This window comes from Myripristis murdjan, chromosome 10, assembly GCF_902150065.1.
Source record: "Myripristis murdjan chromosome 10, fMyrMur1.1, whole genome shotgun sequence".
NCBI classification, from domain to species: Eukaryota; Metazoa; Chordata; class Actinopteri; order Holocentriformes; family Holocentridae; genus Myripristis; species Myripristis murdjan.
Genome location: NC_043989.1, coordinates 4,109,586 through 4,137,379, shown reverse-complemented (window position 1 = coordinate 4,137,379; position 27,794 = coordinate 4,109,586). Strand labels below are relative to the sequence as shown.

Here is a 27,794-nt window from a genome sequence, read left to right as displayed (position 1 = left end):
ACCAAACTACGTTCAAAAAATCAGGCAATTTACAATTCCCTTATTTGTATGCAAAGTTACACGCGTCGCACTATATATTGTTAGACATTTTAGACATTATATAGATCCGTTCTTCGATCCGGCGTGTATGAAACACATCAAAAAGTGATTATTTCAGTAAAATTACAACTTGTATTGTTTCTTCCCGAACTGATCCCTCGCTAAAAAGGGCTTAGCCAACCTTACACATCAACATTTTTATTGAGATACAGGACAACTTGGCTGATGACTTTAATGCCGAATTAACAAGCAGACCTTATCTATTCCTACGTTTTGTTCTGCTTTACATATAACATCGGCCGATAAGCAGGAGACCGCTAAATTGCCAGATTGTTGAATGCTGTGTAGCAGAAGCCATTTTTCAGAGCGTTTCATTAAAGCATTACGGTATTTATGCAACTGTCAGGGCGGACTTTTACGTAACCTCGGTGCACGCCGGTGCCGGCTGGAAATTAACCAGATTCTACCTCAAAACACGGCCTGAGCGGTGCAGTGTGATGTTATGGCTGCTTTTAGCTTCAAACTCGTGTCCCTGGCCGCGGGCAGGCTGTGCCGCCCCGGGCTGGCGCCGCTCCGTGCGCTCTCATGTGCGGCGGCCCGGCGGCAGCTGCACCGGCCCGAGGGCAGCGGCGCTCTCACCGGGAAGGTGGACCGGTTCGGCGGGGTGACGGTCAACCTGGCTGACATCGGCTTACCGGCGGACATCAGCGAAAGTTCATTCAGCAACTTGCTGCGAGGTTTGTGCGCACACCTGCTGCATGAGATCTGCAAGGAGATAAGACAGTGTAAACATTTACTGGCAAGGTGCAGATCATAGACTTATCAATTATTAACCTGCACCAAGGATCATTATGCAGGACAGTGGGCTACATGGTGCCTAAAAAAACACCACATTTAATGCGTACTCACACGACAATATAGGGGATATAACGTAGGTCCAAAAGTGCATACATGTCAATAGATGTGATGTAGACCTTGCAATGTTGTGTGTGTGTGTGTGTCCCTGGCTTTGTTGTATCCCCTGGTGTAAGTGATGGACCCTAAAATTAACTCAGTCCAAGTCAGGTTTCTATATTAGTATTCACTCTTGGTTATTCTGTAATCTATGTGACTCACAGCAGCTTTTGGACTGCAGAGAAGATGCACTGAAAACCATGAACAGCAGGGCAGATGACTTTCTGCACCCTTGAGTGATCAAACAGTGATTGAGCAGCTTCCATAGTGGAGTGTGTTCAGTATTATTTGAACACACAGGTGCTATTTTATTACGTGTGGAGTCTGGCAGGTATTTTCCTTGTGTCAGCCTGCTGGTGGCTCAAGGTGAGTGCCATGTCTGTGAAACTGGAGGGGTCATACATCATCATCATCATCATTATCAAAATTTATTTATCCAGTGAAGGTCAGCTCCTTATTTACAATAAAACAGGTTCACTCTTTTCTACCTGGAACCCATAAAGTTCATTCACCATCTTCTCTTTGCCACCTAAGCTGCTCAATGCTTTGCTCAAGGGCACATTGACAAGACGGTGATCATCATTCACTGCTCCTGTCCACATTTTTACAGCTAGTCCAGGATTCAAACCAGCAACCTTACAGTCACAAACTTAATTGTGTTTTAGTTTAGTTTGTTGCATGAACCTGAGGGAGGAGTATATTTGGTGGAGAGGACAATAGAGTGGCAATATAGTGATTACATGTAATGGATTACATGTAATGTGGCAGGAAAAGGACAAATAAATAAAATGTAAAAAAAAAAAAAAGGAAATTTTGTGCCTTGTATCCAAAACCACAAAAGGAGCCAAAAAGAAAGTGCTGTACTCCAAGTGTTGTGAGCATATTTCATTATAGTGTTCTGTTTGTATCTGAATCACAGTGCTTCGTTTTACCGAATGTAATCAGTTTAAAAACTCTGGCATAATATGCAGATGATATAATTTTGATGGAGAGCTTGCAAAATTATCATCAGCAAAACAGGTAATTTCTAATTACTGCAGCTGATTAAATTTAATATCATATCATTAACCTTTCTGTCCCATATTGGCGTACTGTGATATACTGAATTTCAATATATTGTCCCATTGTAGAAAAGACAAAGTGAGGTATAGGTGTAGGTCAAAATATTTTCGCTCATGAGAAAAGGAAAAATGTCTGCACACGACATGACATGGTTTTCTAATGGACTGTGAGTCTGAATAATAAAGTTGAACACAACTTTAATGCAGTATTACCCGTGGAAGACCCTGGTTGTGGTTGTAAAATTGTATTAAAAATAGCATAAATTTAGCGTTTGGACATTTTTCCTTTTCTCATCGCAGTATGTGGTCCCATGCCTAAAAACTGCACCGGGCTTGCTTCGAAGAACGCAGCTAAACTTGTTCAATGATGATTTATTTGATGAGTAACCTCGAGGCCAGTGCCCCCAAACCGTCTCTGCTGCATGTCATCCTCTTATTATTCCTCATATTTCTCTTCTCTGTCCACTTTAATCTTTTAAAAGAATATTTTAGATTTCCTGTCTTATCTTTCCCATGTTTGCCGACTGCCTCCTCTGTGTTTCATCAGATAGACCCTTTAATGTCTTGAAAAATAAATCCACATGTGCTTCTCTGGCCTCCATGCTGCACAGACTCTCTGGCCCGATGGAGAGCGGAGGGGAAAGTGGCCGTGTGGCTTCATGTGCCCATCTCACTGAGCCGCTGCGCCGCCGCCGCCGCCGCACACGGCTTCACCTTCCACCACGCCAAGCAGGAGCGAGCCGTGCTGGCCCTGTGGCTCGGAGAGGGGGAGAGCAGGCTGCCGGGCTTCGCAACTCACCAGGTTGGAGTAGCAGGTAGGGAGCAGAGACGGGGGGGGGGGGGGGGGTGTTCAAGGCGTCTGCAACTTTCTCTGAGTTGAAACATAAACCTTCAAAAGACTGCTGGTAGAAATGCACCCGTCTTTAACAGATTGTGGCTGCAACAGAGGAACCACAGAGTTTTTGCACAGAACAGTATCTGCTGTCCGTATGGTCACTGGCAGGAAATCATCTCAGCAACAGGAAATCATAAATCAAAACTTAAGGCCATGACCAGATAAGAGGCTGTTCCTCATAACCTCTCACAGCCAGCGGACCTCATGAGATCACTTTCATTTGACGCGTATGAACATCTGGGCTAACCAGAGCGTCACTGGAAGCCACCAAACAGCCGGACCCACCAGCATCCTTTGAGGAACTTCAGGTGTGGTGCAGGTGATGAAGGCAGCGAGAGGTAGAAATGCACCAAAACACCAGTGGCTACTCTTGGAGAAGGTAGCGTTGTAGCACACTATAGCTTTTCCTTGCAAAAAAACAGCAAGAATCATGCACCGACATGTTAACTAGCTAGTGATTAACTTGTTCTTTGTAACTTGTTCAGACTGCCAGCCCAAATCCTTTTTTTTTTTTTTTTTTTTTGTATATCCAGATTGTATCCAGATTGATTTTAGAAAGTCTGTACAGCAAAAAAACACACAAAATGCGATTTTTTGCAAATCAGATCCAACCCACATTTGGAGGTGGTTTGCAACACAATTTCAATTGGATTTCAATAGATGGCATTTCAGTCTGGACGCTCTGGAGACTCAAACAGGATTTCAAACCGTCACTGGAAACACAGAGACGACGAGAATTATCTGCTGGCATCACCGGCGTACATAATTACTGACGCCTATGTCGTTACCACAGCAACTCATACAGACAGGTCAGGGATGTCAGGGATGTCTGGACACAGCACGGACAGTCTGCCTTAAAGATCTGATTTGAGAAACAAAGTCTGAACAAGGCCTTATTCAGGTGTTGGCTCACATGTTGTCGCCACCGCACCTGCTGCTGGGTGTTTAGTTTTGGCGCTCGCTTGTATGGTTTGTCTGATTGGATGAGTTTTCTGATGACAGACAGAACCATTTCCAGCCCTCTCCAGACATCGCTCACATATAATAATTCTTTCATATAAGAGTGCTATCCTCTTGCTTTTGAAGACCTACCTGCTTCTTTAGGATTCATCACCCATTAAAAAGCCAGGACTCCACCTTGGAATTGAGCTCATTTGAATGGTTTGCCTTTAACACTCTTGATCCTTCGTAGAATCAAGAGGACAACATAAAGTACAGGTTTCAACACTCTATCCAGTCAGTCCCACCACCTTCGGAGGTAGTCAAGGCCTAAACTTGACAACAAAGAGAGAAAACAGGTGGAAACAGGAAACAGCAAAATGGATAATTAAGGGTGCAAAAGTCTCCATAAAGCACAGGTTAGTGTCAGGTTTGTTCCTCAAGTGCAGGTTTGAAGTGAGTTTTGGCTCCTAACAGGCCTGTGATTTGTAGATTCAGTAGACATCAGACCTGACTCTGCTGTTGGACTACCTGACTGACAGAGCTGACCACCAACCCGAACTGCCACTGCCACAGCAGGGAAGTTACAGCACAGGATGAAGCTCAGGACTCGTCTGTTTCTTCAAAATCTTTCCAGACTGTTTCAAGACAGCAAACTGGAAGCTTGGCAGCAGCTCCAGATGTGATGAAGGACAAGAATCCCTCTCTAAACTGGCTAAACTGTGACCCTTGCCCAGAGATCATCATGAGGCAAAAAAAATACAAAGATCAGTTATTACCAATTCAATATATTATTATTAGTAGTAGTATTAGTATTAGTGTTATATTTCTTTTTTCTTTTCTTTTTTGCTATTATTTTCTTGATCTGTGTTTTGAAAAGCCTCTAAAATGCTTCTTCTTCTCCTTCTTTGTTTTTGTCTTTTTCTTCTTGTTGATATTACATTTTCAGTAAAGCAAGCCCCCCCCCCCCAGATAATTTACATCAGTTTGACAGAACGTACTGTGATGTTTACTAAAAAATTTATGTCCTAAAAATTTCTGTCTCTCTGAAAAATGATGAACTGTATTTGGCAAAACAAAAATGTGGACACGCTCTTGCATGTTTACCCTCTACTGCACTCATTCCTGTACGTTTTTAAGATTCATCTTTTTAAATAAATGGAAATTCCCCTCGGTGCGGATCATGGACGTGTGGACGGGAGAGAGGACAGAGCAGCAGCTGCAGTCTGCCGGAGCGCCGCCTGTCAGCTGTGGTTTCGTCCAGCAGGGGGCAGACTGCAGTCCTCAGCTCCTCCAGAGGAGTGGATGTAGTTGAAGCATGTCAGAACATGTCCAGAGCATCTTTCCATCGGGCCAAATTAGGTCCAGAAAGTCCTCTCCTCTTGCCAGATGCCCCTCCACCTCCACCCCACCTCCCTCAAAAAACAAACACAAAAAAAACAAAACTAAAACTGCCGATGAAAATCTGTCCAGACAGCCAAGACCTAAACATGTTTATCTGTCCTTGTTCTTCTTCTAAAAATACAAATGGCTTCTGTCAGTTACATTGGTAATTTTGACTAAATCTACTTTTCTAATTGTCACCTTCCCAGCCCATGAACAGTTAAAATAATCAGCTCTCGGTTTAATCCTGTTCTGACGGTAGAATAGAGTTTCTGATCCCCACTTCTACCCAAATCATGGCCTTGGTCATGAAAAAACTGCTTTAACTACGACTGCTCCATATGGATTTCCCCTTTATATTTTTGATCCGGTGCTCATATCTTGGATTTTTAACACGTGCGAAAGTGAAATTAACTCGGATTTCCAGATTATCAGCGTCACTCCCGCCCACACAGATTCCACATAATTGTTCAGTTGTGGTGGTTTGCCACCCTTTCAGGGCATCTGCAGGTCCTTAGAAAGTCCTAAAATGTCTTAAAAGTCAATTTTTATCATTTATACGGGGTTAAAAGTCATACAATACTCTTACTCAATTCAGTAATTTCCATGTCTCTTCTTCCAGGGAGTCCCAGAAGCATGTTAACAGAGTTAATTTATCCGCTATTTAATCCCTTGTTGTCAAAATGAGTCAAACTCCTCTGTATGAAAGTCATCATTTCTGCTGTTACAAAACTCTAAACCTACCTAAAGCCAATATTTATCCTAACTTGCTGCATTGAACTCATTTAATATTTGCTCCCATACATTGCATTCACACGCACACAGAAACCAGATTATTCACTTCAGCATCTGTGGAGAGAAATGCACAAAAATCCTCGGACTTACCTGTCCCAAGACAAAAAAGTTAGGTAAAGGAGTCTGTTAGAAAACCAAATATGTAATACTGAAATGCCATGCTTACTTTAATGACAGAGGAGATTTTTTCTACAGAATTAAGTCTTAATTTGGATAAGATTTGTCCTGAAAAGGTCTTAAAAAGCATTAAATGTAAAGACAGGCTTTGTATCTTTACCCACTTTCACAGGCAGAACAATAAGAGGCATGTCGAGCTGTTATTAAGCCAACACAAAGTGAAATATTGACTGTATCCACATCACCACATGTAGGTATATCATATTTCAGCGAGCTAGTGGGTCTGCTCTGAGTCATTTGAGGTTTGGGTAAAAATGCAGGAAATTAATCTTAAATTGCTCAACGGTTTTCTGGGGGAGGACACCCAGAGCCAACATCACCCTAAACCCCTTCCAGGCCATAGTTACACCCCGAAAAAAAAATATTATCTCAATCTAGAATCATAATCTGACATTGAGATTTAATAAATGAGAAATAGGAAGAGATTGCTATTTTTACATTTATGTATTTGTGGCTGAGAGGCTGGCGGTGATCAGCAGGTTTGAACTACATCCCCCACAATGCCCCTGTGTTCATGTCTGTTGTTTTTTTTGCCTCATAATTGTTAGCCCCCCTGTTGTTGTTGTGTTTTTTTTTTTTTCCCTTCTTCCAGCTCCTTTTGAGCATTTCGTTTCCTGGATTGCAGTTTGCATAATGATAGCCTCTCTGCGCAGCGCCCGGCCTCCTCCTGTGACGGGCCATATGGCACAGGGAGCCGGGATGACATCAATTTCCACTCGCAAAGTCCAAACCGGGCCTCGAAGGCGACCCATCCCTCGTTACACATCTGTGACATTCATTTAAGGAGGCGCGTCCCGGTCAGACGCCGCACCGGAAAAAAGAAAGTAGCCCCCGTTTCCGTCCCCTCCTCCGGAGCTGTCAGCGGCAGCACATAGCCGGCCCGCTTAGTCACTACCTGCTGAGAAGAAGAAAAAAACCAAAACTCAAATCTCAAACATGAGGGAGAAACAGTGAACGCACAAGAGGAGGTGGGATGTCCAAACATCTCACACGTACAGCTGAGTCACTCTTACTCTGTTTAGACCGGACGAGCAGAGTGAGGCATTTCACCATAACCCAGTTATTTTACCCCAAAAATACCCCGACAACACGCAGCCTCCGAGACGTTTGCTCACATTGCCCTTTGTTCACTTAAAGAGCTTTTGTGAACGGCAATTTATTTTCGTCTCGCTGTCACAAATAACAAAACAGGTCGCCCCCCCCCCCCCCCCCTCTCCTTCTTGGAGGAAAGTAAATGCACTTTGTGTCCATCCAGCTTCAAGTTTAGAGCAAACTTAGAGCTCTCACTCCCATGGAGGCTTCTAAAAATATCAAACACTCGTGGTACTGTGAGGCACTTTGGATTCCAAAAAAAAAAAAAAAAAAAAAAAAATCAAGTGTACATTTGTATTTTGGGCATTTTGCTGACACTTAGACTGACAAAATGTGGCCGAGGAGTACATTTTTAATTCCCCAGATTATGAAATGATAAGAAATGAGGCAGCACCGTGTTATGTGATGATATTGTAATCGAGGCTAGATTGGCTTTTTCGCCCGCCGGACTTGATAAAGCTTAAAATGGTAGGAATGTGTTTCCTGTGTCCTCTCGGGGCCCGGCCGGGCAGCGAGCAGGTCTCACGTCGTACACTGATAATTATCCCGGCGCTCCGCTGCCAGCAGGTCTCCCCTCGCTCGCTTCCTTTTTTCTCCTGAATTCGGTGCAGAATGTAGGCCAGCTCGGGAGAAACTGGCCCGGACGCACAGGCGATTGTGTAACTTGTGAAATTACAACACCATCACAGTGTCAGACTGATCTGTTTGTTTCTTCCAGGAGCTGTGGTCGACGAGTCCAACGGAAACGTTCTTGTCGTGCAAGACAAAAATAAGGTATTCCTCTTTATCAGATGACGTTCTTTTATTGCTACGAGGCAGTTTTACTGTCTGAACATAAATTATGACCAGTTAGCATTCATAAAGATATTAAACCTGGCGTATTAAACACATCAAATGGTATTTATTGAATGAACGCTGTTTTAGAAGATTAATAAGATCCCATCAAATTAAATGTAAACAGCAGCTGCTGGAACAATGAAAAGAAGCCAGAACACATTAACTACTTTATCCTGGGAAACTGATAACCTAAGAGTTTTTTTTTTTTTTTTTTAATTGAACAAAACTTTGCTTTTGGGGTATAAATCAATAATGATCTTCAACATGTGACAGCTTCACTCAGCGTCTTTGTTTTTTCTCAACATTTAGAGCCATGAGCTTCAGCATCTGGTCATCTGAGTTGTTACATGAATCACAAACTTGACTTTAGGATCAAATTGCACTTAAAACAAGTGCATCTTTAAAAAAAAATGTGTATTATTTTGGCTTGTGAAAAATATTTGTGGTGGGTTAGCCAAAAAGTTAATTTCAGACGATGATCCACCCCTCCATCGTCAGTAAGAATAAACAAATACAAATTTAAAACCTGGTATATTTAGACCTTGAACACATCCAATTATATTGAATTGAAGCTGTTTTAGAAGATTTATATGCTACCATCAAATTAAATGTATATTTATATACAGTTGGCTGGGACAATGACAAGAAGCCAAACAGATTTAGTGCTTTTCTCTGGGAAACTGATAACCCTAAAGGCTTTTTTTTATTGAACCAAACTTTGTTTTTGGTGTTTAAATCGATAATGATCGCCAACATCGCCTCAGCATCTTGTCATTTGTGAGGTTACAGACTTGATTATATGATTGAAAAGCACTGGAAACAAGTCTGTCTCTAAAAATATTCCCGCCAGGTGAGCCAAAAAGTTCATTTCAGACGCCGACCCGTCCTTCCATCCTCAGTGAGCATGAACAAACCGAGCGTCTGTTGTCTCCCCGCTGCTAAAAAAAAAAAAAAAAAAAAAAAAAAAAAAAAGTCCGTCATCAGTTCCGTCTTTGTTTATTTAGCCAGTTTGCTGCTTCCGAGCGCCTGTTGCCTCTTTCTCCATCCCAACGTGGGTCAAGCTCCTCTCTCAGGGCTTTACTACAGCTCCCCCCCCCCCCACACACACACACACACTTAGCAGAGCTCTGTGCAACATTACTTGACCTCAAGCAAACACTCTAAGGCCGGTGTTTATACGGGCTGAACACACTCAAATAACTGTGTGTGTGTGTGTGTGTGTGTGTGCGCTCTCACAGAAGCCTCCTGTAGTGCTGGGGTTGTTATGGCGCTGACTTAACAACAGGCGCCTTTGACACTTTCCTGCACAGCTTTGTTTGAGATATCCACCCCCCGAAAAAAAAAAAAAAAAAAAAAAAAAAGGGAGCACAAACCGCTGCAGACGGGGGGTCGACGGCGCGAAACGCAAACCAATCAAGAGTTCGATTTTTGCCCGCCTCTCAGCGCAGAATGAGCGCATGCTATCAGCGGGGTGTTGACTGACTTGTTGTTCAGAACCCGTGACTCAACAATTACTTTACCAGCCGCTGAGATTTCTGGCTTTTCTGAGGTTACGGCCCATAATCTGTTCTGGAACGGAGAAAAACATCCCACCCATTTGATTTGATTTTTCGCCACTTTCCCAACACCCTGAACTTTCAGCCGCTCACACATGGAGGACGGTGCCGCCACGAGAGAGTTCACCCCCCGAGGAGAGAGAGAGAGAGCCTCTTTCTCAACCGGATAAACAGCCACATCATTACAGCACTCTGCATGGTTTTGCATGCTTTTCTGTTTGTATCAGTCACAGGCCTGCTAGTCAAAGTTATAGATTACATAATGGCCCTTTAAGGTGATTTTTTTTTTTTCTCCCAGGAGTAAAACTTCATGGTGGTTTAGAGGTGAAACAATTGAAGTTATGCACTTGCAGCACGTTTGTGACACTAAATGCAGCGCTTCAAATAAAAATGTCAAATCAGTGCCTGTGTCCCCATTCAGGTTTTCTCGGTTATTTTTGTAATTTTTGAAGTCATTAATGTTTTGAATCTGAATCAGGTGCGTTTTCACTGACAGCTTTTAAGTGAGTAAGCCTTGTCATGTCTGTGAGAGTCCAGATTCAGATCCACATCTACCTACTAACTAACAACTTGCTTATCATCGGCAAAATAATATATTTCCTGTGGTCTTCACTGAGCTGCAGCTTGCTGAACAAAACACTGTAGCTGAGAAGGACGACACACGACACAGTATATTTCATATTTACCATTTCATATATACCATCTGTATATTTCAAATTGTTAGATGATAATATTTTTTTTACTGTATATAGTCTTTATTGTATATATTTTTGCTTTTATTCTATTTAATTTTACTTTAGTTGTCCATTGCTGCTGTAACATAAGAATTTCCCAGTTTGGGATCAATAAAGTACATCTATCTATCTATCTATCTATCTATCTATGAAACAGTTCTGCGAGGTCGCTGTGCAAAGGAGTTTCTCATGCATGAGAACAATAAAGGTTTCTCCTCCTCGGCCAACACAAATCGGCTTTATCTGCCATCCTGCTCCTCAGTCTGTTGACAAAAAAAAAAAAAACATCTGCGATCTCTGACCTGGATAAAAAACAAAAAAAAAAACAAACACAAGTTCATGTCCTTTGCAGTCAATTTAGACCAAATCTGTTTCCTGAAATTAGCATTTCCACTCTCCCTTTACAAATCCGAAAGCGTCTTGATGGAATCACAGATAAAACACTCTTCCTCCTCCCTCCACCCCTCTCTCTCTCTCTCTCTCTCTCTCTCTCTCTGCAGCGGCGGGTGGAGAAGAGGGACAGATAGTCCAGTCATTTTATGAAAAAACCTAGGACAAATTGCAAGAGAAGCCAACTCAAAGGTTACTATATAACAGTGAATTAAAAGGTTATTGTATATATAGTAACCTTTTAATTCACTGTTTAAATGTCTGTTCTGGCATTTATTCCAATTAGCGCCTATCAAATCAGAGAATGTGTGATATGCATGTGTAAACAGAATAATTCAAAGAACTTGTAATTGACTTTTTTTCTTGTCTTTGTGTGTGTAATCAACTTGTGAATTTTTATAGTGATATCTGAAAGTAAAATTTTGAGCCCCATTCACCTGTGTGTTAAAAACAGTGTTTCTTGGTATTACACGGTCATATAGAGGTGATTTTCAAAACTTTCCACCAATGGGATTCCTTGGGACTTTTTTTCCCTCACTCAGGACAAACTGAGGATACAAAATCAGTTGAGTTTGCTTCTCTTGCCATTTGTCCTAGGTTGACCCCAATATTGGCCTTCGACTAAGAGGTGTTTGGGGTTGCAGAGAAACTATGAAACCAGCTCCTATCAGCTGACACAGCAGCTGATAGGAGCCGAATCGCCTGTTTGCTGGAAGTGGATCACCCACAACGTGCAGCCCATCTAAAGAAAGCTTTGAGAGTGTGTATTCATATCTCGATAGCCTTTGTCCAGGAACAGAGGGAAACAGTTAGTGGCCTAGAAGTGTGGAGAGCGTTTTTATCTCTTCCTCTCTCCTCCTCCTCCTCCTCCTCCTCCTCCTCCCCACGTAGCTGTTTACTGGAAATGAGCTTTATAACAGTCTGGCCCTTGGCAATAGCGTCTGGCAGCCGGTTCAGAGCTTATGAAAGGTTACAAACTTCCTGAAACGAGACCAGGATATTATCACTCTGACATGAACACAAAAGACAAATGACAGATCCCCGGCGAACGCAGCGCCGTTCCAGCATGAGACGGGGAGTCGACGTGATGTAATGGCCCGCGGTGTTTAACTCAATCATCGTCCAGTTGAAATATTCACACAGGAAACTCAGTTTGTGCTCACAGCCGGCATCATTTCAGCAAGTCTTTGGGTTTGTCATTTTCATATTTTTGCCCCTTGTTTTTTTTTTTTTTTTTAAATGTATTTCAAGAAACGACAGCGCTTACAGTTGCACACAAATCGTTTATTTCTTCCTACCGGCACATTTGCAAGTAGCTCAAAAAAATAAAAGCATTCTTTAGACAGTATATGAAAATAAATGCCTTAGTGCATTCGTCACCCTCTCGTGGACAGGGTTGGCAAAAATGAGGAAAATCAAATTAAGATGAAATAGCATTTCTGGGAAATAAAAAAAAAAAAAAAAGAAAGAAAGAAAAAAAGCACTGTATATAAAAATTCTACAAAAATATATTTACAACAATGACATTATAATTTAACCAGCAGCAAACTGTTATTAAATACCAAGAAAAAGTGGTGACACTTTCTTTTTTTTTTTTTTTCTTTGTGGAACACGCACACACACTTTCACCACATCAAACCGCTCAGATCAGAGCGTCACGACTCCCTTCGCTCGTCGCCGCTCGGCAAAAAGGTCCCTCTTTAGCAAATCACTTGTCTAGTACCGAGGGTTAAAATCTTAAAAATAAGTTTTAAAAACATTCACATGCTTTAAGAATTTTGTTAATTGGAGTTAGAGTTAAAAAAAAAAAAAAAAAAGACAAAACGACCTTACTTAAAGATAATGCCGGGTAAATGAAGAATTTGCAGTGAAATGATCTCATCAGGAGTTAAGACTCAATACGAGACGTGAAATGCACAGTGACGTTTTTGCATCGACAAAACTGTAAAACAAAAAATGTACAGCAGTGCCATCCATTAGAGTTAATGTCGAAATTTTGATTTTGCTTCTCCGTTTCAGACAAAGAATGCTTGGAAGTTCCCTGGTGGCCTGTCTGATCCAGGAGAAAATATTGGTGAGTGTCACGCTCAGCAGAGCAAAAAAAACAAAATAATAATAATAATAATTATACAGTACATCTAGCTAAATCCTTTGATTTTAGTATTATGCTTACTTAAAGATGATACGTATACATTCATGTGAACTGCACAAAACAAAGGCACATGATATATGAAAACAATTATAGTTCTACTATACTCTGTTCTCCAAAATTCACCTTTTTAACATTTTCAAAGCAGCTTTTGATATTATATACATGACCCAACCCAAAAAGCAGCGTCAAATGTTTGTCATCTCCTCCTAAAAATATAGATTTATATATTTGCCCTTTTTTTTTCTTTACTATAATAAAAACAATCTGCAAGGTGATTCTGACACGGGGACGTAAAAACAAACCCCCTTTTTCCAGGAACTTTTCAACGCCTCCTTACACATTTTTTTGTTTTCTTGTGATTTTTTTTTTTTTTTCTCTCAGGTGCGACGGCGGTTCGCGAGGTCTTCGAGGAGACCGGCGTTCACTCGGAGTTCAGGTCCCTCCTCAGCGTCCGGCAGCAGCACAACCACCCCGGCGCCTTCGGCATGTCCGACATGTACATCATCTGCCGGCTCAGCCCGCTCAGCTACCACATCAACTTCTGCACCCAGGAGTGTCTGCGCTGCGAGTGGCTGCCCCTCGCCGAGCTGGCCGCCACCAGCCAGACCACGCCCATCACCGCCCGCGTCGCCAGGCTCCTGCTGCACGGCCTGGAGCACGGCTTCGACAGCATCGACCTCGCCATGGAGGAGCTTCCCGCCGTCTACTCCGGCATGTTCTACCAGCTGTACCACCGGCAGCTTCCCCCGCCACAGAAACCCTCGCTGTAGCCTTCAAACCGAGCCGGCGTGGACCGACCGCCACCGTCGGCGCTGAGCGGGTCAGCATATCATGGCGAGCTGCGTTAAGACACGGTTGCTAAAATGACACATACTTGAAGTGTTTTTTGATGACTGGACGTCTGTTTGCGATGTGATTCAGGCAAGAACGGTCGCTGGAAAAGGAACGGGTTCTACAAACGCCGTGACCTTTTAAATAATATCCTTTATTTAACCAGGTAAAAAACTCATTAAAAGCACGTGAACGCTGTGGCTTTGCAGAAGAGTCGGTCTGGAACGTGTCCAATGTGATGGCGTTTTCTGGTGAACCCGCCTGACTTTATCTCCGCGTAGTTTGTTTAACAAAATGAGCAACAAAGTGCTTTTCAGTGGCAGCCATGTTGGAGGTCCTCTGCTCTCGATGTTAGCAGCTCATCGTGTTTCTAAAAGTACCGTACCGCACTTTTTTTTTTTTTTGCACGCATTGTTTTGTTTTTTGACAGGGTCATTTTGTTCTTAGATAATGTCAGCTTGTTGGCTAGCTAACCATAGTATCCGGTCATTGTCTTGTAAACACATCGGACTCACTCTAGCTGATGTTACCTAGAAGCTGGTTTTAGTGTTTGCTAGCAGCATTTTGGTAACACTTTTACAATAAGAGTACAACAATTAACGTTAGTTAATGCCGTAATAAACATGAAGTAACAGGTAATAAACATGAAGTAACAGTTAACTAACCGTTAGCTAATGTGTCTAAGAATCATGTACTAATGCTGCTCATGCTAAGGTATTAATTTATGTTATTTAAGGGTTATTGTAACATTAGTAAATGACATAATAGTCATTAATTAACCATTACGGCATTAACTAACGTTAACTAACATTAATTGTTGTACTCTTATTGTAAAGTGTTACCAGCGTTTTTAAAGTTTTTAAAAGAAGTCTGTTGCCTCAGTAATTTAACCTGCCAGGGAGTATGCTAGCTAACCTCAAAAAACAGTTGTTTGTTACCTGAACTGGCCTTTAAACTATAACTATAACTAAGTTTTTTGGAGAAAAGACTACAGCTGAAGACAAGAGACAGGTAAATTTTGAGGAAACAAATCGAACTTTTGACTCACTTTTATCGACTTACACCCACACTGTAATAACCGTTTCAGGTATCTCAGGTTGTTTTGTAATTCTGCTGCTTTCGATGAGGGAGTTCAGATATTTGGAGTTCATCATTATCGACATACATGTGTTCAAAGATACCGTCATTTTTACCGTTGATGTTGTTCATGTTGTTACGACATCAAGGGTTAAACTTTGCAATGAGGAACTCCAACATCAAATTGAGTCCAGCATCAGACGTTTATGTGCAGCCAGCGTGCCGACGGACCTCCATGGCGGCTCCGACGTGGTTGCTGGGAGATTTGCCAGATTTCAAAGGTCACCATCCAGCAACGGCCCTAAACTAACATTTGAAATTTAACTGTCCTTCACCATCATCGCCTCATATTGAAAACATCCAGCTCGACCTCTTTTGCTCCGGTCCGGCGCGACATTTCCGAGATGTTGACTAGAAACAACCAATCAGATGCTGAGCAGTGTGAGAATAATGTGTGAGAAATATACTGTAGTGTGCATTTGATTTTGATTTTATTTTGCCAAACTAAATTTGTGTGTCACAGGCACAAAAATCCTAAAAAAGATTTATTGATACTCTTTGTTTGCAGTGACTTATTTCTTTTGATCAATCCTGTTCTACATTTTTTTTTTTTGTGGACCCGAGTTGCCTGAATCACGTACATCTTTTATCACGAGGTTTTCCTCGAGGTTTTCTTGAAACAACGCACGTTCCTGCCGCTCACATGGTGGTAAACTGAGGCTCATGTCCACAAGGAGACATGAACAGAAGGTTGCTGGTTTGAATCCCTGTGCCAGCGAGGAAAATCTGTGTGGGGAAGCGACGCTCTGTGGTCATTGGACCGACTGGTTTGAATGGGCAGCTCCTCCTCTGTTTGAAAGTGTTCAGGAAACCTCCCCTCAGCAAAACTCGGAAAATAAACAAAACAAAAAAAAAAACACAATAAAATAGAATAAAATCACGGTTGAAAGCATCACAGCCATTTTTTGGGGCAATGTCGAAGGAACCCTTTGTCGCCATTGCCTCTGTCACATCTTGCGTGTCTCTCCTCCTCCCCCTCCGTCTCGATCTTTCTGCCCTTGAAACGTTAAATCCGGAGCGGTTCCCAGATTAGCACTTGGTGGACATTGGGAGGAAAAGAATGGCCTTCTGACCCGGTCCAGTTTTGTTTCCGGACTTGTACTGGCCAGTCCGCTTCAGCGCCACGTACATGTCCGGGTACTTCCTGGAGCGGTAGGTGTTGTAGTTGTTGCTCTCCAGCCGCTCCATGAAGTAGCATTCCTCCGTTACTCGTCTCTGAGGGAAAAGAAGCAGAGAATCGTAAATATAGCGAGTGCGGCTCGATGTACGGAGTTTGATTTTTACATTAAAAACATTTACCGAGGCTTTCGAGCGAGTCAAGCGTTGGAGTGGCTGAACCTTTGACCTTTTGGTTACAGGACACCTCCCCAGTGCACTTGCTGTATCTTATAAACTGGCAAACTGGAATGATATCCTTTAGAAAAGCCATCAAACTAGTCTTTTCTAAGGTGTACAATATGTAACCTCATCACTATTTTTTTTTTTTTTTGCCATAAAGGAACTGCTGGTCGGCCATTTCAGTCCAAGTGTATAAATGCACAGTTGCAAGTATTCATCCCAAAATGCAATGCATCCATTTGGGATCAGTTTTACTACATGAAATGCAAATTACAGGTGCAATTCAACAGTTAGTTCGTAAAGCCTCTGCTACATTTTTGTTTTCCTCATTTTGGGATGGCATCCTTTAATTCTAGTACAACCATGTTCCTTCTCTGCTCCACTTTTCATCTAAAGTCTGTAGAGCCTAAAGGACGTCTTTGTACTGTACGCACGGTGACATGAAATCAAAATGAGATATATGATCTGGGTGACATTAAATCGAACGAGTTGAACACATGCTGTCAGGAGACGGGGGACGTTTGTAACGCTGATATTTTATTGAGGTTAATTCACCTCATGAAACACCTCAGAGCTCAATGCTGACTTTGTTTCAATAAAGTGACTTTGTCCCAACGAGACTCTCGGGACGGACGACTTTTTTTTTTTTTTTTTTTCTATAGTGTTTAATATTTTCTCAAGGAAACGGGTCTGGGATGTTGCTCCGGCTCGATCTGGGTCCTTCGTCTTAATTCAGTTTACTTGTTTAGTGATTAAGCACAGAAGCAATGAGGAGCGGTGCAAATGACTGCTTTGTGGATGTGAGTCAAAGCAAAGGGCTTAAATCATCTCACCAGCAAATACAATAAAGTTATCAACAAATAAATAAACAACACAAAAAAAAGCTTCTCAAAGGACAAGGCCAGGTCAAAACGGTAAGTAAGTATTTGGCCGGATCGTGATTACGTTTAAAAAGCAGCTGTTTTGACCTCAGCTCCATAAACAGCAGCTGCACTGGACAGCAGATTTCCAAGCCTGATTATTTATACAGTTAAGTCGCGCCGATGGATTCACGCCATCAGGGGAGAATCCAACTTTGCTTTGATGATGCAGTTTCTTGGTTGCTTTGCCTACTTCTCTCTACCGATGGTTACATTTGGGCCTCACATCTTTATCTGCTCTTGCTCCCGATGCTGGATTTTGGAGGAACAATGTGGATTCTGTCCAGGAAATGGAAAAGCGAGACTTGTGAAAGTTGTGTTGACAATTGAATCATGTAAAAATGATTTTTTTTTTCAGCAGTAGTTACACGATCATCGTTCATATGAAGCAGCGATTTCGAGTCGGTGTTGTTGCCGATGCGCCGTGAAGCGTAAAAAATAAAGGATGTGCAGGAGCTTGGCTGTTAACCATCAGAAGTGTATTTCTCAGCACTGGCTACTCTCTCTTTCCCTCTCTCTCTCATTTCTTTTATTTTGAAATAGCAACAGCCAATAGAGAAAGCCTAACATGCGGCCGGCGTCTCACTCCTCACTCTCTTACTCCCAGGCAGGAACCGGCTGCACTTTTGACAACAACAAAAAAAACAGAGCCGGTCAGAAAATGTAGAAAAATGTAGAAAAAATGTAGAACAACAAGATTCCTGGCCGTCAGAATGCAGACTGAGAGATTTGGCCCCGTTTGAACTTGAAGTGTTGCCCTTTTTCTGATTCAGAACAAGCGAAAAAGGACGTAACGAACGCCTGGCTCAGATCTGTGTTTCCGGGTGTTAACTAGACCACACCTCGTCCAACAAGAGGGTCTTTTGTTTTTTCGTTGACTGTGACTTCAGCACCCAGTCACATTAGCAGCGAGCACATAGGGCTGCTTTGTTTTAAGGTTCATGTTGCAAGTGCATCGGCATACAGCAGATTTCAATCAGCAGTGCTCCTGCCTGAACACTGGAAATGTGTGATAAAATAATAATAAAACCAGTGGGGGTAACACGCTGTGGGTCTGCAAGTCTTACACACAGCTAAAAAAAAATATGTATACAGTCAAAACATGATATTTGCATCCAGTCTTTGATGTTTTTTGTAATTTATTAAATGCTGTGACGTTCTGTTGTTGGATTTCACTTTGCTTTTCGAAGGCGCAGAGTGCAGTCAATTTTGAAAATAAGTATTTTATGCCAAACCTTTGTACGGATTGTGTCAGTGGCACAAACTCAGATATCTGTGTGTGAAAGGCCAGTAATATCAGTGCATCAGTATTTCAGCCAGGGCCTAATAAAGCGCCAATGACTTACAAGATGACTCACGTCTAAAACGGGGCCAGAGACATGTAAGCACGTCCAGTGGAGGTGCTGGATGAAGTGTGAAAAAGAAGAAAAAGCTGCACAACACCAGCTGCTTTTTCATCACTTCGCGACAAAAACAAAGATTTAGACTCCAAAGTCATCATCCGGATCAAAATATCGCTCGGTTTTGTGACGCGGTAGTGGAAAAGCCGCTAACGCGCTGCGGCTTTTAATGATTTTTTGACCCCTGTGCAGCAGCGGACGTGGCATGCCAGCGGCGTGTTTGCCAGTTGGGTGGCCGCTGGGTTTGGAGCTTCTGCAGCTTCTCATTAGCAGGCCTGAGGAAACGCCGCCTGGAGTTTACATGCTCTGTGGACAAACCCTCACCACCAGGCGACCACATCAGACGCTGCACGCTTCACACGTCCACGGCACCTTCAACTGGTATCGCTGTCAAATCACAGGCTACAGGGGCCAAACTGTCACTTGTCTGCCTCCTCTGTAATATTCATTTTCAGAGCACTGCAATTGTAATGTTACACGCTTTGATTAAGACGTGTTTCTGTGATTAAAACGCGTTCATGCACAACGAATTTCATCAAAGTGATCAAGAGCAGAACCGAACAAACCTAACAAAACTCTGACTACAGTGACACTGCAGTTTTAAGTGTCCCAATTGTGATTTTTTTTTTTTTTTTAAATCCTTTTACATGTGATACATCTTATGTCTAATCAGTAAAGAGGAAAAAAGCTGCTTGGAGTTGCATTTTTGCAAGTAAAGCCACAGTAAAGCTCAAATTATGCTTATAAATTGAAGTGTGTGAGCATTTACAACCATTTATATGACAAGATTTTATTACTTCCCCACTCATGAAGCGCATAAAAACCTGAAGCAGTTACCTCTTAATTATCTAAAACAGTCCAATCTCGGACAACTGCATCATTTTTTACCATGAATTTAGTGATGTCCTCTGTAATTTGGGGACGAGCTGACAACATGAGAACATATTTGCAAACTTCTTCAGTTCAAGCCAGTTGATCATGTCTTCTCATGGCTCCTCAGTGGAAATCAACTCCAAAACACTGGAGGAGTAAAAAGCGATCTAACAGAAAAATCCCACATCTTGCAGTTTTGCATTAGTTAAGTCTGTCAGCTGCAACATACAGAGACACAACACCTGTAAGGTCACTTGGTGGAGCCGTGGAGTTTCATAAGAAGGTCCTGGGTCTGATCCTGAGGTTGTTAAAGTGGAGTTTCATACTGGCTTCAGGGAGACAAACTGGTCACAGTTTATCATGAATGACATGCCTCTTCAGCACCAGTCTGGGCTCACAATCACATCGCAAGGCATAAAACTTAATCCAATTTGTACTTGAACGCTCAAACTACAGTGTGTCAGCATTGCCATGACACTGAGCAAAACTTAAGTCACTCTCAGTGAGACAACTGTCTCGTGTTGAGTTTTGTCGCTCGCCACAGCCTGGCTGAGCGGCGTGAGCCTGAACGACGACGAGACAAAACACTGGAAAGAAAAGCGGCATGGTGAACATGATTGGATTTCGGGAGACGCCTCGGTTAAGGCGAAGCTGCGAGGCTCACACAGAAACTGGAATGTGTTAAAAACAACAAACCACTCGGTCGATACGGGTATCACACACGGATGGCATCCCAGCATGGATACAAATAACCTCCATGTAAAATCATGTGTGAGCAACAATGTGGACCCGAGCATGAAGGCCTGCGGTGTGAGTGCAGCCTCTGAGGAATCAAACCTGCGACCTCTGCTTTACAACACAGAGTCTCAGAGCCCTTCTCCTGTATGATACTGCTCATTTCGATCTGATGTTGTGGTGTGCCTTTTCCTCTTCGCTGCAAGTGCCTGAGTGATGACCAGCCAGAGGAGTTGTCGACCTAATTATTTCCCTCAGCCGAGGGAGGATTTTCTGCCGGCTGACTGGTAAATGTTTGGTTTCCAAAACACTGCAGCCCGAGCGCTGCATGTGTCAGGGTGCTCGGGTCAATTTACTGTTAAGAGCCAATCCAGGACGCAGAGTTCCCTCAAGCTCAAAAGTTGGAAATGTTCACTCTTAAAAAGGTCCATATAACCTCCATCACAGTAAATACATGCTCACTGTCAGCCTGAACCAATGAAAAGCAGTTGTCTCTTTATATTCTGACTTGCAATTGTAAACTGTAAATCAAAATTCTGCTTCATTTAGAATAAGAACATTTGTATGACATCGCATTGGACCACATCATATTAGATAGATTGATAGACAGATGGATAGATAGAAAGAAAGAAATTCAGTGACCATGTGTGAGGAAACACCAAGTACCATCCACAGTTTGCCAGTGATTTTTGCATTAGTTTAAAGAAATTCTGCCAGTTTACATCCAGGTTGTCTGCAAAGCACAACATATTGAGCTCATGTTGGCTGTTTCAAAAGTAGGTTTTCAAACAATGATGAGCAAATTTTTATCATTTTAGTCTTTTTTTTTTTTTTTTTTTTTTAAATAAGTGCACATGGAAAGGAAAAAACAAAACTACTAAAACTACTTTTTAAACAGGCTGCAGGGTTATGAATATGAAAATACAGATGTTTAGCACAAAGCGAGGAGACAAATTTTTCCACCATCTCAGAAAATACAACTTCATGATATTGCAGGACTAAGTTGTCAGTCAAGCCAAAACTCAATAAAGAAATATCAAAATATCAATCAATATCAGTATCAGTCAAATGAACATGGCAGGATTCTCGTCAGTGAAAGGGTGATGAGTGCGCTCACCGCTCCAAACAGGCGTCCGTCTCTGCTCATGGCCAGGTAGCGGTTGGCAGAGACTCCCTTGATGACCACCTCCCCCACCGAGGTCGCCTGGAGCTGGAGCTTTACTGAGGACAGAGACACATGTTTACTCGCACCGCATGAACAAGGGCACAAATCATTTGTAGCTCGCTGGTGGGATGTTTAATCTGAGGGAGCAGATGAAGTGGTGTTTACCAAATCCATTACCAAAAAAGAAAAAAAAAAAAAAGATAAAGGAAGCATAAACAATTGAGGCAGCAGATTCCCAAACAAACTCATCGGCGCTTTGGTATTTCGGTAAATTATTACCACAGATATTCTGAGAAAGTAAACATACAAGACCAGTGAGAGGATTTGTAGCCTCCATACATTCTTCTTTGATTTGAGGCGCGCCGTAACTGTTTTAAAAAGTGCTTATGCATAAAGGTTGTTACTAAATCAGTCATCTTGCTGTTTATTTTCATTGCTTGCACATAATTTTGCCGCTGATTTTTGATTTTTGTTTTAATGTAAAGAGTCTTTGAGTGTCTTTAAAAGCGCTATACAAGAAACATGTTGCATTATTACTGATATTAAATAAATTAAAGGATATAAATCTTCCAGACAGCTTTGTGGCACAAAGGGAGGAGATTGATTAACGGCATGAAGCATGAAGGGGGCGCTGTTCTTCCAGCACGAACAGATCAACAGCTCCACAGAGTTTCTCACAGATGGTGGAGGAAGTAAATGTCTGACCGAGCAACTGCTTCAAAATTCAAGTTCATTTAGGAGCTTTATCACAGGTCCAGTCTCAAAAGGATTTACAGGAAAACAAAAACCGAGACTGTTTTCCACCAAAAAAAAAAAAAAAAAAAAAACAGCAGCTTATTATAATCTATAGTGGTGTTCAAATTAAGCAATCTCTACCAGTTGTGCAGCATCCAGATGTTTTGTTTTGTTCGTTTCTGTGTGTTTATTGTTGTCACCATAACGAGAAAGGGCCTCTGACCTTAACCGCAACCTTACCCTAACCTGAACCAAGTGTTCAACCAAACTGCGACCACCTTGACCTGCACCACAGCTTTGGGTATATCTCCTGTTGCCTGTAGGGGGCGCAAATTTAGGAACTGCTCCTGTGGGCTGTATTAGAGAGTAAACAAAACGAAACAAACAACCAGTGTGGTCGCATGGGTTGGAGGACTTGTTGCAAAACCAATACCCTCTTAACCAGAACCGTCATAACAAACAAAAAACGAAAAACCCAAAGGTCAAAAAGCAGAAAAATGCAGCAAATCTTAGTTCTTGACGTGGCTGGTCAAGTCTGTTTATCCTCCTCGATAAATTGAAGAAAACAAAAACACGCAGAGTAAACTCCGAGAAAAGAGATCCCCTTCGCTACGGGAAGTAAAAGCTGTTGAAGGGAAATGGTTTCAGTTTTGAGAGACACTCAGATCAGATTGACTGTGGTCTCATTGTCTCACGGTGTAACAATTAATTGAACTGAGGTACACTGACTTTTAAAAGATGTTACTTTTAGCACCTTGAAGTGCCATAACCAGAGGACTTGCTTCCTCATTCGTTCCAAAATCATCCTCTGCCAGTTGCTCTTCATTTCCTGTCTATCAGCGAGACATGACCAGCAATCAGCTAAGTCCAGCGAGCCAGCAGCACTGCAGGGTGGTAGACAGCAGCCCGGCCGCAGAGCACCTGCTGGCCAGGTGACCGCCGCCTCACCGATCCATCAAAATCATCTCCACATTGTTGCAGAGAGACACGACTGCCTGCCAGGAGCCTGTTAAGGTGGAAGACTGGGGGGGGGGACCCGTCCAGGATTAATCCACAAAGCTCACATGGACACACACACATCTGCCTGCAGTTACAGTTGGCGCCTTGATGACTAATGTCATAGATCAAAGGGGCGTTCTTCCTCGAGAATAAGCATAATTGGCAGATGTGCGCTGTGGTGCATCACATGTTTACCGGGCATACCGTGTCCCACATCTGTCGCCGGAGCAGTTTTCCTCAGCTGTGTCAGTGTGTGTGTGTGTGTGTGTGTGTGTGTGTGTGCTGTGTGGTTCAGGGCTCATATCTGTGCTGCTGATAAATGTGCAGCATTTTGTGGGAACATTGATGGACGGTATCATCCTCAACCAATGACAAAGAGACTGAGGAACACAATCCTGATGAAAACATACCATGAGTTGTAAGTGTTATCAAAATGCCCACCTACCACTGCCATGAAATTCAAAAGTTTGACTCCTTTAGTGCCTTTTTTTTTTTTTTTTAGCAACAGTTCAGCTCCTCCTGCCAGATACACTGACCTGTTATGCTGTCTGAGAAGCTGGCCAGTCTAAGAGCAGGACTGTTGATTTAGGAACACACGTCAGGTTACATAATTGTATGAAAATACCATGGTAAATAGCTACATTATTAGTACTTATAAGTATTTATTGTCCTATAATTCATTATGGACATATTCCTGCTTGATCTGATGTTACTGTCCCTTATATGTGTATATTTTTTTTTATCCAGGAGGGGACCAAGTTGCTAATCAAAAGGCAACATCCCTTGGACTGTAACTGCGTCACTCTCTTTTTTTTTTTTTTACACAAGTAAACTGAAAACCTGACCTGCCCGTGTAACCTCAACAATAAGGTTATTGTTTCAGGAAACGTCTCGGTGAAGTGTGACTGAACCTGACTGAAGGGTAGCTGAATCATTCTTAAAAAATAGTTTTCCTGTTCTCTGACTCCGTATGTACTGCGACACCGGCCAGTTGTTTGGGTGCACCTGCCTGCAACGTCACGCTTTATCTCAAGAAGTCTTATGTAATACAACAAATATCCAAATATGTATTTTCCTAGGAAAAACCCCAATTTCACAACCCCCTCCCCCGATTCCCCTCCCAGTTACTGATGCAACGTAGGAGACATACTTTTAAATGATCAGTGATAGAGGCACCAAGGGGTATCTGAGCAGTCAAAGCCAGACAAGTGTGTTACTGTTCTTTTTGTAAAGTAACATTACACTTTTGATAAATCTGTTTGAACAGGGGAACATCAAGGGACTAGCGCTTATTTCTCAGTTTTTAAATCCATTTTCACTTTTGGTCAAACCAGTCAGCTGTGTTTATTTCCCTGTACCGAAGCTGTGCTGCTTAAACGTCAGTGAAACCCACCAGCGGCTTGTTGCTGACATGATTTCATTGAGTTCAACTCCATAAAACACTGAGCAAGGACTTTCCATCCAGGACTCCATTGATACTGGCTTTTTAACTCCATGTTATGCTGTGTTATGTGACGTAAAGCAGCCGCTGAGCTCCGTCGTTTGGTGAATGGCTGTGACTCAACATAGTAATCTACATTAAAAAAAAAAAAAAAACGTCACACGTATGCCATCAAGTTTCCCGTTCATGAGGGAAATATAAGAAGTGCCTGCAGAAGAGCTGTTATACTTTCCAGACGTAGACCTACACACACACTTTGGTCTGAGTGTTTGCAAATGGAGAATAGAACTCAGTGAGCTGGAAAACTCACATCGTTCTTCCATGATTTTTTACTTCAGTGTTACTTCACTGCTGCATACTAAAAAAAAAAAAAAGAACATAAAGAAGCTTTGTGTGGCCTCTGTGCAGTGCAAGAAGAAGGGGCTGGTACTTACTGTGGGGGTCGTTCTTCTCCCGGATTCCATCCACCCTGCCGTCAGAGTTTATCCTCAAGAAGTAGCCCCCGTTTTTACAATACAGCCTTTTGGGATCCTTGAAGTTTCCCGGAGGAAAACCACCGCTGCCGCCGTCTTCAGGTGTGGCGGGAAGTGTGGTGATTTCTCCCGTGGCCATCTCCTCCTCTCTCCCCGCTTCCCTGCTACTGCTTCGTCTCCTTCCTGAGCAGTGCAGGAGCCCCACCGCGGCCTCCCACCTCCCACCAACTGCTGCCTGTTGCCTCCTCCCCTCCTCCACAAAGTCCCACAGAACCTGATTCTGCTTAACCCCTGGGGTCAGTTTGCTTGAACGCCCCCCCTTTCAGGGCAGCATGTGTCCTCTGAGCGCTCACTGGGAGTCTTGAACCACAGGGACTCTCAGGAGGCGTCCCGGCTAACGGCAACGGTTTAAATCTGCTATTTTAGGCTGCTCGTCTGCTGTTTGTGCTGTTGGCAGCCGCTTTGCCAGCGAAGTTTGAGCACGCTGGTAGGGGGGATGCATGTGGGTTCCCCGTCTCTCCCACTCTTCTCGCACTGAAATGTTTAAAGCAGGGCAGCTGGCTTAGATCTGTGGAAGGGTTTCCCCTTTGGGCCTCAGTTCGCATGCGCCCTAGGACTGCTCACACCACACCACACACACACACACACATATGCACACGCCCACTAACAATCTGATTTAAGGAGCCAACCCAGCAGACATAAAGAAATGAGAGGAGGGCAGGGAAGAGGACGTGCAAGTAGGACGGTGTGACTGAGGCCGTTCAGAAAGCAGAGAGCAGAGGAGGCTCCGGGACAGCGGCCATGCGAACAGCCCCAGCGTTTCATTCATTCATTCAGTTCCTGCTGGTCAAGAGCAAGAAAACAGCAACATAAAAAAGGCCTGCACAGGGACGGCCAGCTTTTCAGCAATGCTCTCAATGCTATTCATAGGCATAAAGCAGCAAAGTGAAGTGAAAATGGAAATAGGCTTAGATGAGGCCTGCATAATGTATGAACAACTGTAATTGCTATTCTCAACTTGAATAAAAGGATCAGTGAGGGAGGTTATTCATGCACTTTTTTTTTTTTTGTTCTTTTTTTGTTTTGTTTTAAGGGTTAGACAAGACCTTCCATTTGTCAAAATAGTCACTGGTCAGGGCTTCGGGCTAGAGGTTCCCACATCTGAAACTTGTGCCGGATGGGTTGAAATTCAGCTGTGCTCTCGGGTGACGTAAGTTTGGTGACATGCCGGACCTGGTCAGTGAAACGTCCAACATCCAACCAGGCCCGACGGTGACTAAGTACTGGGACTTATATAGTTGTAAGACTTCAGTTTCAGATTATAGTCAAAGTGGGAGTCCAACCACAGGAAACACTCTGATGGTTTCGGAGATCTTTTGGGACGCATTTTCCCGAGACCAGATCAATGCAATTACTTCTAACGGCATCAGACATTTTTAACCATTGTTTATGCAGATAGGGTTTGCTGAGTGCGCATGCTGTTTTTAGGCAAAGCCCTGCTTCTTATTCCCAGAGCCACATGCATTCACACCTCGTACCCAGCGCAAGCACGATCTATTGCTGTCCTGCAGATGAGCAGCTGGAGCCAATGAGGGTAAAGTTCCTTACTGACGGGCAAAACCAAAAAGAGGCTGCATCTGATTCCCTTTATTCGGCCGCATTTTGGAGAATCGCACTGGCGACCTCGCAATCACAAGCCCACGATTCACTTTTCCATTCACCATGAGCATAATCTTTCTTTCTTTTCAGTGATGAGAGAGGATTATCTATGATCTGGTCAACCCCAGTTCCATGTGTCTGCGTTTCCTGATGTCAGATGATAATTCCCCAACAGACAAAGCATCCAGTCAGCACACAAATGGGCACAACAATGTTAAATACAGCTTTTAAGACCGATACATCAAATACATCTGCCTGAGATATCACCGTCTGCCCATTTATTAGTCAGTGTCATCCACTTCTGATATAGTAGATATGAGTCAATTTATCAATTTATTCAAATCAGTCACACCTTGTGTAATGACAAGTTGTAATGACAGTGATCTAGGATTGTAGTTTATTACAAGGCTGCACCAACTCGCTCAGGAGAAGCATATCTGCAAAAAAAAACTAAGATGTAAATGTGTATGTTATGTTGAGAATCCCAGGTTAAATTAAAATTATAGGAGTGTAATTGTGTGTATGAAAACACAAATTTGTTGGATGCTCAGTCAGCACCACAGAAGGTGAAATCCTTATGCTGACCTTTCCTCAGTTCTGATTAAAAACTGTGAACATTACTATAATATTTCATATATATCATTATAGCCATCACTCCCCTGAGCCAAACTGCTTTTGGCAAATTTATTCTATGATTCTATGATTTTTTTTTTTTACATGAAGTATGGAGCAGACACTAAAAAATGGACTTAACCTGAACTCTCAGATGTGTCACTAATTTTGGCGAGCCGGTTTCCTTCTCAATGCTGTGTTTGTTATGTTATGTCATACTCCACCCATTAATTGCCGCACACTGAGTGATGCCTGAGTCAGTGCTGTAACGACTCAACCACAGGACCCGTGTCACGTCTTTCTACCGAGGCGTGTTGCCTCATCGGCCAGCTATTTTTAAAACATGGCGTGTTGAGCGCACCAGAAGCTCACACCTTGATTTCAGAGCCCTGGCATCTCATTTCATGTACACTTTATGATTATAACCTTACAAATGCAGCACTCTTGTAGGCAAAAGTCTGACGGTGACCCC

At 42.7% G+C, this 27,794-nt stretch overlaps 2 protein-coding genes across 2 annotated transcripts; one reads left to right on the top strand and one right to left on the bottom strand.

The window, feature by feature from the left end:
• The first annotated feature begins 204 nt into the window (after positions 1–204).
• Positions 205–16,939, top strand: nudt6 (nudix (nucleoside diphosphate linked moiety X)-type motif 6). Its single transcript, XM_030061798.1, has 5 exons — positions 205–776; positions 2,666–2,869; positions 8,054–8,109; positions 12,872–12,926; positions 13,386–16,939. The coding sequence occupies exons 1-5, from the start codon at positions 542–544 to the stop codon at positions 13,772–13,774; spliced, it is 939 nt and encodes a 312-aa protein (XP_029917658.1). The 5' UTR covers positions 205–541; the 3' UTR covers positions 13,775–16,939.
• fgf2 (fibroblast growth factor 2) lies at positions 13,306–25,566 on the bottom strand. The gene is made up of 3 exons (XM_030061800.1): positions 25,013–25,566; positions 21,356–21,459; positions 13,306–16,187 (listed from the first exon to the last, which is right to left on the bottom strand). The coding sequence occupies exons 1-3, from the start codon at positions 25,188–25,190 to the stop codon at positions 16,002–16,004; spliced, it is 468 nt and encodes a 155-aa protein (XP_029917660.1). The 5' UTR covers positions 25,191–25,566; the 3' UTR covers positions 13,306–16,001.
• Between the last annotated feature and the right edge of the window lie 2,228 nt (positions 25,567–27,794).

Coding starts and splice junctions, on each gene's coding strand:
- nudt6 (XM_030061798.1), top strand. CDS start 542: ATGGCTGCTTTTAGCTTCAAACTCGTGTCCCTGGCCGCGGGCAGGCTG. Junction 777..2,665: donor ATTCAGCAACTTGCTGCGAG/GTTTGTGCGCAC, acceptor CATGCTGCACAG/ACTCTCTGGCCCGATGGAGA. Junction 2,870..8,053: donor TCACCAGGTTGGAGTAGCAG/GTAGGGAGCAGA, acceptor TGTTTCTTCCAG/GAGCTGTGGTCGACGAGTCC.
- fgf2 (XM_030061800.1), bottom strand. CDS start 25,190: ATGGCCACGGGAGAAATCACCACACTTCCCGCCACACCTGAAGACGGC. Junction 21,460..25,012: donor GGAGAAGAACGACCCCCACA/GTAAGTACCAGC, acceptor CTCTGTCCTCAG/TAAAGCTCCAGCTCCAGGCG. Junction 16,188..21,355: donor ACGGACGCCTGTTTGGAGCG/GTGAGCGCACTC, acceptor CTTTTCCCTCAG/AGACGAGTAACGGAGGAATG.